Source organism: Cupressus sempervirens, chromosome 5 (genome assembly GCF_028749045.1).
Source record: "Cupressus sempervirens isolate cs-2001-9-10 chromosome 5, ASM2874904v1, whole genome shotgun sequence".
Classification (NCBI taxonomy): Eukaryota; Viridiplantae; Streptophyta; class Pinopsida; order Cupressales; family Cupressaceae; genus Cupressus; species Cupressus sempervirens.
This window is the reverse complement of record NC_143122.1, coordinates 347,900,755-347,913,818: the sequence shown is the minus strand read 5'-3', so window position 1 is coordinate 347,913,818 and position 13,064 is coordinate 347,900,755. Positions and strand designations below refer to the sequence as shown.

Below are 13,064 nucleotides of genomic sequence, written 5' to 3'. Positions count from 1 at the left end.
TTGAACTAATTGGTCATGTTCATAAGTTAATATAATTTGTTTTCCTTATGCCATTCTTATAATTCTGACTTAGCTACCACCTTCAAATTCATACTTTCATAGTCTAAGAAAAATTTACATACCATTGCAAAATTGTCACAGTGGGCTGTACTAAGATTTCTTAGATTGTGATTTTCCTTTTTCAATATTATTGTGAAATTTTGATAAGGTAGCTGAGGTCTCATTTTATAAGGTAGCTGTCATAATTTAATGGGTTTCTTTTATTTCAAGATCTTCATAAAACTATTATATGGCAGGCTGATCTAATCTTACAATGGTAGAGATGGAGAAGACTTTGGTGATGATCTTGGTTGCTCTTTGGGGAATAAAATTTGTGAAATCTGCTGCTCCTGCTATGATTGTATTTGGAGATTCTCTGGTCGACCAAGGAAATAATAACTTTCTCCTCACCGTTGCTCGGTGTGATTACAAACCTTATGGAGTTGATTTTCCACAGGGCGCCACTGGAAGATTTTCCAATGGTCGACTTATCTCTGATTTTCTCAGTAAGTTTTTCCATATATTCGTATATGACCCACTTTGATTTGAAAGGTGTTTTGACTGTAAGGGTGTTTTAGAGACGAACATTGTCAAGCATGAAAAGTTTTTGGAAGTTTTGTCAAGGTTATTTGAGACTTACATTGGGTCTGGTTCAACTAAACCTCACTCAACAAGAGATACTCAACTGACATTGGGTCTGGTTCAACTACACCTCACTCAACAAGAGATACTCATCCTAATTTTATATTACGCATTATTTTCTATCGAAGTCTATGGGCCATGTTTGGGTTTATTCGGTTATGGTTAGTTTTTTTATTAATATAGATATTATTTTGGACATGCCAGTCTTATTTGATCTTCTATTCAATATATGATTACCACAGTTTAGTCTGAACAACCCACTTTAAGTTACTCAACTTACAATAATTTTTTCTGCAAGAAATAGTCAATCTGACTTTATTTTATACATTATTTTATGGTAAAAACATTTGATCATATTTTGGTTTATTTTGTCTTAGCTATTTTTTCAAAGTTATAAACTGGATTCTAAGGACAATCTTATAAAATCTATATTAATATAGATATTATTATTTGATCTTATATTCATTGCATGGTTATCACAATTTTGTTTAAATAACATATTCTAAACTCTGACTTACTTAAGCGACTGATCTCAAATTATAATATCTTTTGTAACAAGAGATACTCAATCTGATTTTAGATTGTGTTATTTTCTTTTAATGATATTTGACCATCTTTGAGTTACTTGCTGGTAGCTGTTTTCTCAAAGTTGTTATCTGTATTTCAATAACAATTTTCTAAAAGTTTGTATTAGAAATTATCCTAATGACTATCTTATTGTATTTGATATATATGATGATCATAGTTTAGTTAAATCAACACACTTCAAGTTTTGACTTGTCTAAATAGCTCAAACCAACTTTTTGACTAAAAACCATCTATTAATACGATTTTATATAAATTATCTAAATAGATCAAAACATATTGTTTAACCTCTCTAATGATCGATAGAACTTCAATTAAATTAAATTCAGATTAACTAAGTCCTATTAACCTTGTGGTCCTAAAGGTGATATGATGGGCACAGAGCCAATCGAGGCATGGCTAAGCCCTCAAATGAGAGGAAATAATCTTCTACGAGGAGTAAATTTTGGATCAGCTGGGTGTGGCATCCTGGATGACACTGGATCTGTGTTTGTATGTCCTCTCAACTTTCATCGTATCATGTTGTTTAAGACTAGTTTATTAATAAATGCAATCAATATATGTTTCTGAAATCCTTATGTGCAACTTCAATGGTCTTTATTGTGCAGATAAATAGACTGACAATTCCAAGACAGCTGCAAATGTTCTCTCAATATCAGAACTCTTTGAATGCATTGATAGGAGGGCCTGCAACAGTAGAACTGATCAGGAATGCCATATATAATGTCAATATTGGAGGTAACGATTGGGTTAATAATTACCTTCTGCCTACTGCAAATCAGTGGAAGGCTTATACACCCTCTCAGTACATCCAGATCCTCATTTCTACTTTTAGAGAACATCTGAAGGTATGGGTAAGCTCTTATAAGATTTTGATTTATTGTCTCTTATCTTTTTTATAAATTAATATTTTCAAATACAATTAGTAATGGTTGTACTATTAAAAAAAAGGGAAGCTCTGGTACTATTACCTGTGTTACTATTAAATTATTTTGTATTTTGTACATAAATTATTAAGCTGATAATGTTAGATTTATTACATTAATTAGGTTAGTTTCTAAGTTAAGTTTAAACAAATAAATTAGTTAAATGTATAGTTGTTGAAGTTATTCCCGTAAGTAGTTTTTGTAAGGGAAAATAACGCTATATAAAGATTCTCAGACGCCAATGTATATAATATTTCATTATCAATTCAGTATGTATCCGAATGTATGCCAAAATGTGAATCAATAAAATAGTCATTTTATATTTTAGCTCTTTTATTTGGTATCAGAGCCTATTGATCGATGGGGAGAAGAGTTCTTTTAATGGATTTTGGATGACTAGATTCTAACTTATTGAAGATAGGAGGCTGGAGGCAATGGAGGTTGGAGGATTTTTATCATCTTGAGTTAGCTTTTTGCTCAAAGATGATTACTGCTTGAGAAAAACCTATTTGTGTCCCTGTAAAGTCGGGGCTTGGCAAACTCATCCCTGAAGATAAAAGGGGACTTGATATATTTGTGTCCCTGGAGAAAAGAGGGGGCTGGGTTGCATGATTGTCCTTCTATGGAGTGAGAGGGGGCTTGGCTATGTGATTTTGCTTCTATGGAGTGGGGGGGCGGGGGGGGGGCAAGATTTGAAGAATGGCGTTAGAGACACTTGGAGGAGATGTCGACTTTCAGAGGAAAGGTGTCCATACATATTAGTGGTAATTGTTTCTATGACACTTGAGGAGGCGTTAGACACACTTAGAGGAGATGTGGACTTTCAGAGGAAAGGCGTTCATTTGCAACACCGGAGGAGGCATCACACACACTCCATGGAGATATGGAATTTTTGGAGGAACTATGTCTCATTGTGTAAGGGAGGTGGAAACAATGTTATTATGAGGAAAACTTTAGGATTTGTAGTTTGAAGTTGGGATATGAAGACAACTTTAGCATTAGGATTTCCAATTTGAAGTTGTAGAGAGAAAATCTACTTTCAAAGATTGGTGAAGGAGCTTCAGCAAATTCATCAAAGTGAAGGCTTTCACTTTTATTGGATTAATGTAATAAGGGGAAATGTTGGACTTATTACATTAATTAGGTTAGTTTCTAATAAGGGGGAATGTTAGATATGTTGGATTCATGTAATAAGGAAAATGTTAGACTTATTACATTAATTAGGTTAGATTCTAATAAGGGGGAATGTTAGATTTGTTGGATTAATGTAATAAGGGGGAATGTTTGATTTATTACATTAATCAGACTAGTTTCTAAGTTTAGTTTAAATAAATAAATAAGTTAAATGTATAGTTTTTGTAAGGAAAATAAGGCTATATAAAGATTCTTAGATATCAATGTATATGATAATTCAGTATCAATCCAGTATCAATTCTGTATGTATCCGCTGAAAATATGAATCAATAAAATAGTCATTTTATATTTTAGCTCTTTCAGATAACTCTGAATATAGTTTATATACAAAAGGGTTAATAGCAAACATGAAAAAGAAATCAGTCCACACTTGATTAGATTTTCTATTCAGCTTTTGAATTCTAAATTTATATTTTCATATTCCACAATCTATCTCAAAAATCAATTTACTAATTTCTTTCAATCATACTCATACAGGATCTATACACACTTGGAGCTCGCAAGATTGTTGTAAGCAGTCTAGGACCTATTGGATGTGCTCCTTCTATGTTGAACAGGTTTAGCTCTCCTGCAGGGCAGTGTGTGAGCAATCTTCAACAATATGCAATGACTTTCAATGGGGCTCTTAAAATCATGCTGAATCAACTTACTCAGCAGCTGCCTGGATCTATATTTGTCTACTCGAATGGGTTTGATATGCTCATGGATTACATCAGAAATCCCAAAGCTTATGGTCTGCATTCTTTAACTATCAACTTCATTTCTTCCTTAAAGGACCATGCCATTTGAATTAACCAAAAAACAATAATTTAGTTGTCATTGACTGAATTTTTGAAGTAGACAAATGCAGAGAGCTCTAAGCCAACCGAAGGTCAAATCTAGGTCATTTGCATATTATATATCAGAGTAAAATGAAATTTAATTCTATGAAGCATGGTTTTTTATTACTAAATGAAATAGAAGATTATATATCTTTATGAATTAAGTTTTAGATTCTCAACTTAAAATTTTAAAGGACTCCATTCTTTTCTTCTGTATACAGGTTTTGAAGTGGTGAATCAAGGATGTTGCGGACAAGGACAATACAAGGGTTTTTTAACATGTGTTCAGTTATCATCTTATTGTGAAAATAGAGAAAAATATGTGTTCTGGGATGCTTATCATCTTACTGAACTCACTAACAAGTTACTTGCCAAACGGATTTTTAATGGGCCTACATCAGATATCAGTCCCATGAATCTGAACCAGCTTATCAAAATAGCTATTAAATGAGCCACACCTCTATCTCACTTATGATCTATGAGACAAATTACGCATCTCTTGATAGCTTTGGTATTTGTTCAAGTGAATGCATCAAGAACTTTAAAATAAAACTAATGATGATTTTTCATCAAAAAGTTCCAATATAAAAATGTACTTGTTACTTGTTTATATTTATTTATTTATGTAAGAGAAATGGGTATGAGAAAAATATTATAATTTATAAATAATATGTTCTTTATAATTGATATCAATATAGTTTTGTTATTTTTTATATTTTTTAAATCTTATTAATAATAGCTTGACATTTAGGTAATGACATAAATGTTTTATAATGTTTAAGGATTATTATTATATTTATAAAGTTTTGTTCTAATTAGATAAAGTAGGATAGGGCCAGAACTCTTAAATAAAAAATAACACTAAAACAAAACAAAAAAAAACTAAAAATATAAATTACTAGACTAGTAGAAACTAATTAGAAGAAACCAACAACCAACATTAACCAAAAACCAAAAGACACACACCACCACCAACCCTACACAACAACCACGCCACTACACAGAACTACTACTTGCTCATCTCCTTGAGCTTTTCCAGAAAGGAGGGTTTCTTAGAATGCATTGACGTAACCACATTCCAGGGCCAACCTCTTGCTTTGAAACCAGCTAAAGACCCTTCTCTTTACCATGAATTTCCTCCTTCATTTTTCCTTCTTTATTTCCTTTCCTCCAGCCCATGTTGAATCTAGCCAATGGCCTTTTCCACTCGGTCGTGGTCAAATTATAAGGTTTTGTCATTATCTATGCAATAATTTTATTTAAAGATATTTTTTTTGAACTTAGTAATATTTTTTGTTTAACATCATTTGAATTACTTAGATGTAACAATCCATTTGAGCTCTACAAATTTTTGCTCTTTAAAATCCCACATATGTATTGTAACTTTTGGAATGAACAAGGGCTCTCCTATTGTTATTAATGGGGTGGAAAAAACCATTTCTATCCTTTCTCAAAAAGGGATGAAAGATTTTATTGAGGAGCTTCTATACCCATCAAAAGATGAATTTCCTTTACTATTTATTGGATCAAGTAAGATTGTGAACCTCTAATTTTCTTTGGTGGGTAAAGTCTTTTTTCCTTTCCAAGATAGTGTGGACTTGGTTAGAAAATGCTCTTTCGATTTGTTTGAAATTTAAGGGCATAATTTTGATGAGCATTTAGAAGGGCTATTTCTTTTTAAGCTCATGATTAAGGAAGACATGGAAATTTTTTTTGTCTTAAGATCCATAATTTTTGAAAAGTGACATTGGAATGTTCCCTACCTTTTAAATTAGAAAGAAGGGTTTGATCATGAATTGGATCTAGAGGCAGGGTGACCTTGTCCAAGACTAAACATCTAGGACTCCATCTTGAGTATTGGAGACCTCATACTCTCATACTCTTTTGGCTTCTTTATAACCATTATAGAGCTATAATTAAAAAACAAGACTTGTTTTTGTCAAATATTATTTTAATGTGGAAATCAATAAATGCATTCTATAGAATATTAATATTACCCTAAACTCTAAGTTTTGATAAAGATACAAATCTATTGTCTATAAAAATGCTAAGCTATTTTGCAAAAAAAAACTCTTAGATATGGACATATCACTAATGAATTTAATATTATTAAGCCATAAAATAAATAAAGTAATGATAAGAGTTACATTCCTATTTGTTACCCACAATGTAATGCAAGGGTAGTGCCTTAGGTAGGGTCTTGGGCCAAAGCCCAAGGGGCTATCCCTATCGCAATATAGGGAGGGGTTGAGGGGCAATGCCCTCAAGGTAAAAAATGACTTTATTTCTTGATTAAGGGAAAAATAGGATTTTTTAAGGGGACCCAAAACCTCACTTGTTTTATAGAAAGATTAAAATAATTAAAGACCCAAAAAAAATAGTATTCTAACTAGCAGACACACACACTGCCATTTCCAACAAAACTTGGCTAAAGCCAACACCAAAACCAACAACTAAGAAAAAGCAACTCGCAACCAAATAAGATCAAATGAAACCAAAAAGAGACAAGAAAGATGAGGAACTAGCTAGGCTAGAGCTTCCACCTTGTCTTTTAGCTCCTGCTGCATAAATGTTATCTTCTTTCTGACCTATTTGATGTCTTGCTGGTCAAATCCTTCTTCTATTTCTTCTTAGTGTTGGGTCAAGTTCATTTACTAGGACCAACTTTTGATTCATCCTTTTTAGCCTCCTCTAGATCAAGCACCAACTTCACCTCCTTTCATTGGTTCGATAGGCTCGACACTCTATTCAAGCACTCAATTGAAGAGTCCAACAAATTCTGCCATTTAGTCAACACATCCTCATTAACCTTTTCCATTTTATCTATCTTCTTCAAATTAACATAAAAGATGCTAGGAGTTATTTTTTCTATTGGAACACATATTAGAGTCCTATTTCATAACCAACATGAGTCTTGTATAAAATGGCTTAGGGTTAGGGAGATATGTTGATTTACTGGCTTGTCATAATGGTATTGAGTTGCAAGGGATTGTAGATTGTAATCAAGGTTGAGTAAATGGATAATAATATTGGACTCATTTTTTTGTGGATGTAGCCTAGAGATTGGGTAAACCAAATGAAATATTTTTTTCCTCTATTTATTTATATGTGCTTTATTTCTTTGTGATATTGGTTATATTTGCATGTAACTGTTATTTTATATCTCTCTAAACCTAATAGGGACTTCTGAGGGTCATAACCTTTTAGTCAGATTTGTGTTTTCCTTAAAATTTATAGGTAGCTTCATTCAAGAGTAGCTTTAAACAAACTAGATTTCTAGGATTTATTTTGAAAAATTACCCAAAATGAAAAAAATAAAAAATTGTCAAAATTTACTAAACAAGGGAATTTTCTGTCTTTTGACCATTTTTTTTAAAATTTAAGGATTTTTTGAAGATTTTAGAGGTAGTTGTTGATGAACCAAAAAAATTGAGTTTATGAAATCTACGTATTATATTTGGTTGTACTCTTAATAAATGAATTAGTGTGATGATTCACATGTGCTTTGCATGATTTGCTATCAAAGCAGGAATATGACTGGGAGAGGAAGAGGAAGAGGAAGAGGAAGAGGAGGTCTCACCCAAATGCAATGAGTCATACAAAATCTACAAAGGAAAGTTGAAGTACTTAGATAATGATTAGAAAATCAAGGAATACAAGGAAGGAATGGATATGATGACAGAACAAGATCTTGAAAGAGAGAATGCTAGGGGCCTTAGAATGAAAAAATGAAGGGATCAAAATTTATGTTTCATACTATACCAATAGTTTTTAACTAGAGGAATTGATAGACTACCTGAATGAGCTGGGATTTTTTTTGTAAAAAAACCTATGATAGAGGAAAAGAAGATGAAGTTTGCGTGCATAAAATTAAATGGACATACAATGATATGGTGGATTCCTCTCTAAAAAGAACGAAAAAGAAAATGAAAGAAACATACCAAGACATAGAGTAAGATGGAGAAAAAGAAGAGGGAAAAAGTCTTACCCATAGATTATTCACAAACCCTCTTTCAAAGGTTCCAAAATTTGAAGCACAATTTTTCTTCTATGCAAGATTACACAAATGAATTCTAAAAGTTATCCATGCGTATAGAGAATCAATAAAATGATGAGTAGATGGAGCTATTAGATATATGAATGGATTGAAATATTTTACTCAAGACGAGTTGAGCATGCATCATGTTAATAGTACAAAGATGGCTTATCAATTAACTCTAAAGGCTAAAGAAAAATAGAATAGACAATACATTTAGAGGAATAGAGGAGGTAGAAGGGGTATGTCAACTTCATTTTGAGGAGGTGTAAATTATGGCCAAGAAAAGTGCTCCCAAGGATTTGAAAAAATAGTAGATGCTAGACAAGATCCTCCAAATAAAGAAGAGGAAGGGGGTTTTTAAAGAGGATGAGGTTAGGACACCAAAAGAGATTGGAAAAACCAAAGAATGCCTCTCACTATTTCAGGTGTAGAAAAGGACACAAATCCTTAGAATGCTTAAATTATAAGATGCTTGAAAGAAATCAAGGAGGAAAGCTTAGAGTGAACTTGGTCTAGGAAAAAATCACAACAAAAGGGGTAAGAAAGAAGTTTCACCATATTTGGGAGAAAAACTCATGATGAGGAGATTGATGATCATCCTAGAGAAGGAAAAAGTTCTCACAAAGAAAATTGATGATTCGTGGCTTCAAACCAAGATCTTTAGAATTAGATTAACTTCAAGTGAAAAGGTATTTCAAGTTATCATTGATTGGGGTAGTTGTGAGAATATGGTGTTTAGAGAAATGATAGATATATTAAAATTTACAATTTTAGAAGCATCCCTATCCTTATCGTATTGCATGGTTAAAGAAAGGAAATAAAGTCATTATTGATAAAAGATTTAGTCATGTTTACCATAGGAATACTATATAAGGATGAAATGTGGTGCATGATATTATTTGTATGGATGTCTGCCATATATTGTTGGGAAGGCCATGGAAGTATGATAGGAAGATCATACATGATGGAGAGAAAAATGAAAATACATTTTCGAAGGATGGTTCTATAATGACTCTTTTGCATCTTAAGGATGAAAAGAAGAGTGAGATCATGTTATTTTTAAAGGAAGTTGTAAAAGAATTGAAGGTAGAGGTCATTTTTATGCATTGATAGTAAAATGAAAAGAACATGAAAGATTAATACCATGTGATGCCATATAGGTACTAGAGGAGTTTGATAATGTGGCATTTGATGAGTTACCTAATGGTTTACCACCAAAAAAGGGATATTTAACACCATATTGATATGATTTTTAGAGAAACTCTACCCAATCAACAACTTTTTGGATTAATCCAACACAACATGTAGAGTTGAACAAACAAGTAATAAAACTATTGAACAAGGGTTTTGCTAGAGAAAACACGTAAGCCCATGCACAATACACGCATTGTTTACTTCAATGAAGGATGAAACACTGAGGATATATATTGACATTAGAATAATTAATAAGATTATTACTAAGCACCACTTTCCTATCCCTATATTAAGGACATATTGGATGAACTAGTAGGGGTCAAGTACTTTGACAAGATTGATCTACAAAGTGGACAACACTAGATCCACATTCATGAATGAGTTGAGTAGATGACAACCTTTAAGATATGAAATGATTTGTATGAATGGATGGTTACACCATTTCAACTTTCTAATGCTCCTAGTACATTCTTGGGGTTGATGAATATTGTATTTTAGCCTTACATTAGTGAGTTCGTTGTAGTTTATTTTGATAATATCTTGATTTTTAGAAAAAGAAAAGAAGAACACTTAAAATACTTGAGGATCATCTTGGATTAATTGAGGGACAAGAACCTCTTTGAAAATTTGAAGAAATTTAGAATCATGCAAAATAATTTGACTCTTCTTGGCTTTGTCATTTCTGAAGACAGTGTTCAAATGGATCTAGAAAAGGTCAAGAAAATCTTAGAGTGACCTAGTCTGACATAATAGAAGTAAGAAATTTTCATGGGTTGGAAAATTTCTATCTAAAGTTTATTTGAAATTTTATTAGTGTTATAGTTGCATCAAAATGAGAAAATGGAAAGTGTTAGTGACAAAAGAGTAGACACAAACTATTTTGAGCATCTACATTTATATGACTTCTAATAAAAAGATTGATGGTATTGTATAATTATTCACTTGGCATAATCATCCTCTAGGAATAAAAAGTTAATTTTAGTCAAGTAATTTGAAAGTTGTCATGCTTGACAGAGAATGCTAAATATTTCTATTTTATACAAGTTTTTGTGAATGACCTATTACTAAAAGAAATTGATGTCAATGTAGAATTATGCCTCTTAACATTACAAGTTACTTTTAGATGGGACAAGCTTTTTAGAAATAATAATTTTTATTTAGGACTAATTTTCCATCATTAGATGTTTCTAGATTATTAGGTTTAAGTATTTGGTTGTGTCGGCTATAGAATTTTCCAAAAGTATGTAGATATTTTGTCTTGTCAATTAACGCTAGGTTTCTCAAGAATATTGTACACTTTCTTATAAAAGGGCACTATGAATTCATTTGAAATCATGGTGAATGGAATAAAATATATTTTTATTGTGCCACAACATATTGTGTTTGGTGTTTTGATTTTCTAGTGCCTTTGCTCATCCATCAAATTGGTATCATAGGAAGGTTGAAAAAGAGGAGTTCAGAGGATTGTGCATAAGGAGGATTGTAGAAAAGAAAGGGGATTGAAAGTCATACAAATCATTTCATTGTGAGATCTGTAAGTTTTTTGTTGCCCTATTTAGGGTTTGGTATAACTATGTATTTTTTAAAAAGTTTTTATCAGGCATGGCTTCAAAGTTTTTTCAGCCTTCAATTCCAATATTTTCTAGAAAGAATTATGATGATTGGGATTTTTGAATGAAACTTATATTTGATTCCTATGAGTTATCAGATATAATCTTAAATGGTTATGATGAATATATAGATGAGTCTACTTTAAATGCTAATAAAAAGAAAAATCTTGATGAAAATAGGTAGAAGAATAAAAAAGATTTGTAGATTATTGGACAAGCACTAGATGAATCAGTTCTTGGAAAAATTAAGCTAGCCATTATAGCCAAGAAATCTTGGGACATTCTTGAGATTGCATATCAAGGTACAAGTAAGGTAAAGATTGTTAAATTGCAAGCACTTAAAAGAGAATTTGAGAATTTACAAATGAAGGATTCTGATTTTGTAGAGTAGTTTTCAAATTGTGTTATGAATGTGGTTAATCAAATAAGGATGAATGGTGATGAACTTACTGATCAAAAGGTTGTAGAGAAGATTTTAAGAAGTTTTCCTCCTAAATTTCATAATATTGTGGTTGTAGTTGAAAAATCTAATGATTTAACAATATTATCTATAGATGAGGTGTTTGAATCCTTGTATAATCATGAAGAAAGGTTGAACAAACCTAATGGTAATAACCTGGAGAATGCGTTCAAAACACAAATGACATTTGGTAGAGGTAGAGGAAGAGGAAATTTTGGATTTATAGGAAGAGGAAGAGACAAATATAAATTTCAAAAGGAAGAAGTAAAGAGTCCAGATCTAGGAGGAAGGATAAATCAATACTTCAAATCAAGGGGATGCAATAATAGGTAGACATCATAGAGGTATGATAAAACAAAATTTCAATGTTATTACTGCAAGAAGTTTGGAAATTTTGCAAATGAGTGTACAAAGAAACAAGCTGAACTGAGTAAGCAAAATACAATTGTTTCTGAGAGTAGTTCAAGGACATTATTCATTACTTGCAATGTAGCCCAAGAGAGTTCAAATGATTTTTGGTTTCTAGATAGTGGTTGCAATAACCATATGACAGGAAACAAAGATTTTTTTGAAAGCTTGGATAGATAAATTAAATCAAAAGTGAAGTTGGGAAACAATGAGGTAGTGGAAGTAAGTGGAAAAGGTACAATCAAGGCCATAACAAAGCATGGAAGAAATCTATTTCTGATGTATACTTGGTTTGAAACATAATCTTATTAGTGTGGGGAAACTTAGTCAAAAAGGTTATATGGCTATTTTGAGAAAAATGTGTGCACTATATTTGATATGCCTCCTAGTAACTTGGTGATTGCAAGGGTAGAAATGACATATAATAGAATGTTTCCACTTTGGATGAAGAACAATATGATTAATGAAATTGTAGAAAGTTTCAAGGCAACAAGTCAAGATCAAACATGGATATGACACTTGAGGGATGGCCATATAAATCTCAAAGGATTATCTTTATTGAAAAGAAAGGAAATGGTAAGAGGCTTACCCTGAATTGAAGCATCATCAAGTCCATGTGCAAGTTGTATTTTGGAAAAACATCATAGAGAGAGTTTTCCAAAAGGGATGTCATATAGAGAAAAGGTACATTTAGAAATTGTGCATTCAGATATATGTGGTCCAATGAAAACACCATCATTAGGGGGGAGCATTTACTTCTTAACATTTATTGATGACTTCAGTAGAAAGAAATGGGTTTACTTTCTTAAATATGAATATGAAACTTTTGGAAAATTAAAAAAATTCAGGGCTTTTGTTGAGAAACAAAGTAGTTTACCTATCAAGGTTTTGAGATCTAATAGAGGTGGAGAGTATGAGTCAAATGATTTTTTAGATGATTGTAAGGATCATGGAATCAAAAAGCAATTTACTACCAATTACACACCACAATAAAAATGGTGTTGTAGAGAGAAAGACTAGAACAATAATGGAGGTGACAAGAAGCATGTTGAAATGTAAGAAACTTCCTAATGAGTATTGGGATGAGGTCATTTGTTGTGCTATTTATATCTTGAATAGGAGTCCAATAAATATTGTGAGGGACAT

General features: G+C 31.9%; 1 protein-coding gene across 1 annotated transcript; it reads left to right on the top strand.

The window, feature by feature from the left end:
- The first annotated feature begins 313 nt into the window (after positions 1-313).
- LOC149556138 (GDSL esterase/lipase At5g18430-like) lies at positions 314-4,658 on the top strand. The gene is made up of 5 exons (XM_089829720.1): positions 314-545; positions 1,631-1,758; positions 1,875-2,114; positions 3,864-4,119; positions 4,429-4,658. Exons 1-5 carry the CDS (start codon positions 314-316, stop codon positions 4,656-4,658), a joined length of 1,086 nt encoding a protein of 361 aa, XP_089685846.1.
- Positions 4,659-13,064: the final 8,406 nt, after the last annotated feature.

Bases quoted from the DNA above. Each gene is read 5' to 3' on its own strand.
- LOC149556138 (XM_089829720.1), top strand. From the start codon at position 314: ATGGTAGAGATGGAGAAGACTTTGGTGATGATCTTGGTTGCTCTTTGG. The intron at 546-1,630 runs GTAAGTTTTTCC...GTGGTCCTAAAG, and splicing joins ACTTATCTCTGATTTTCTCA to GTGATATGATGGGCACAGAG. The intron at 2,115-3,863 runs GTATGGGTAAGC...ATACTCATACAG, and splicing joins CTTTTAGAGAACATCTGAAG to GATCTATACACACTTGGAGC.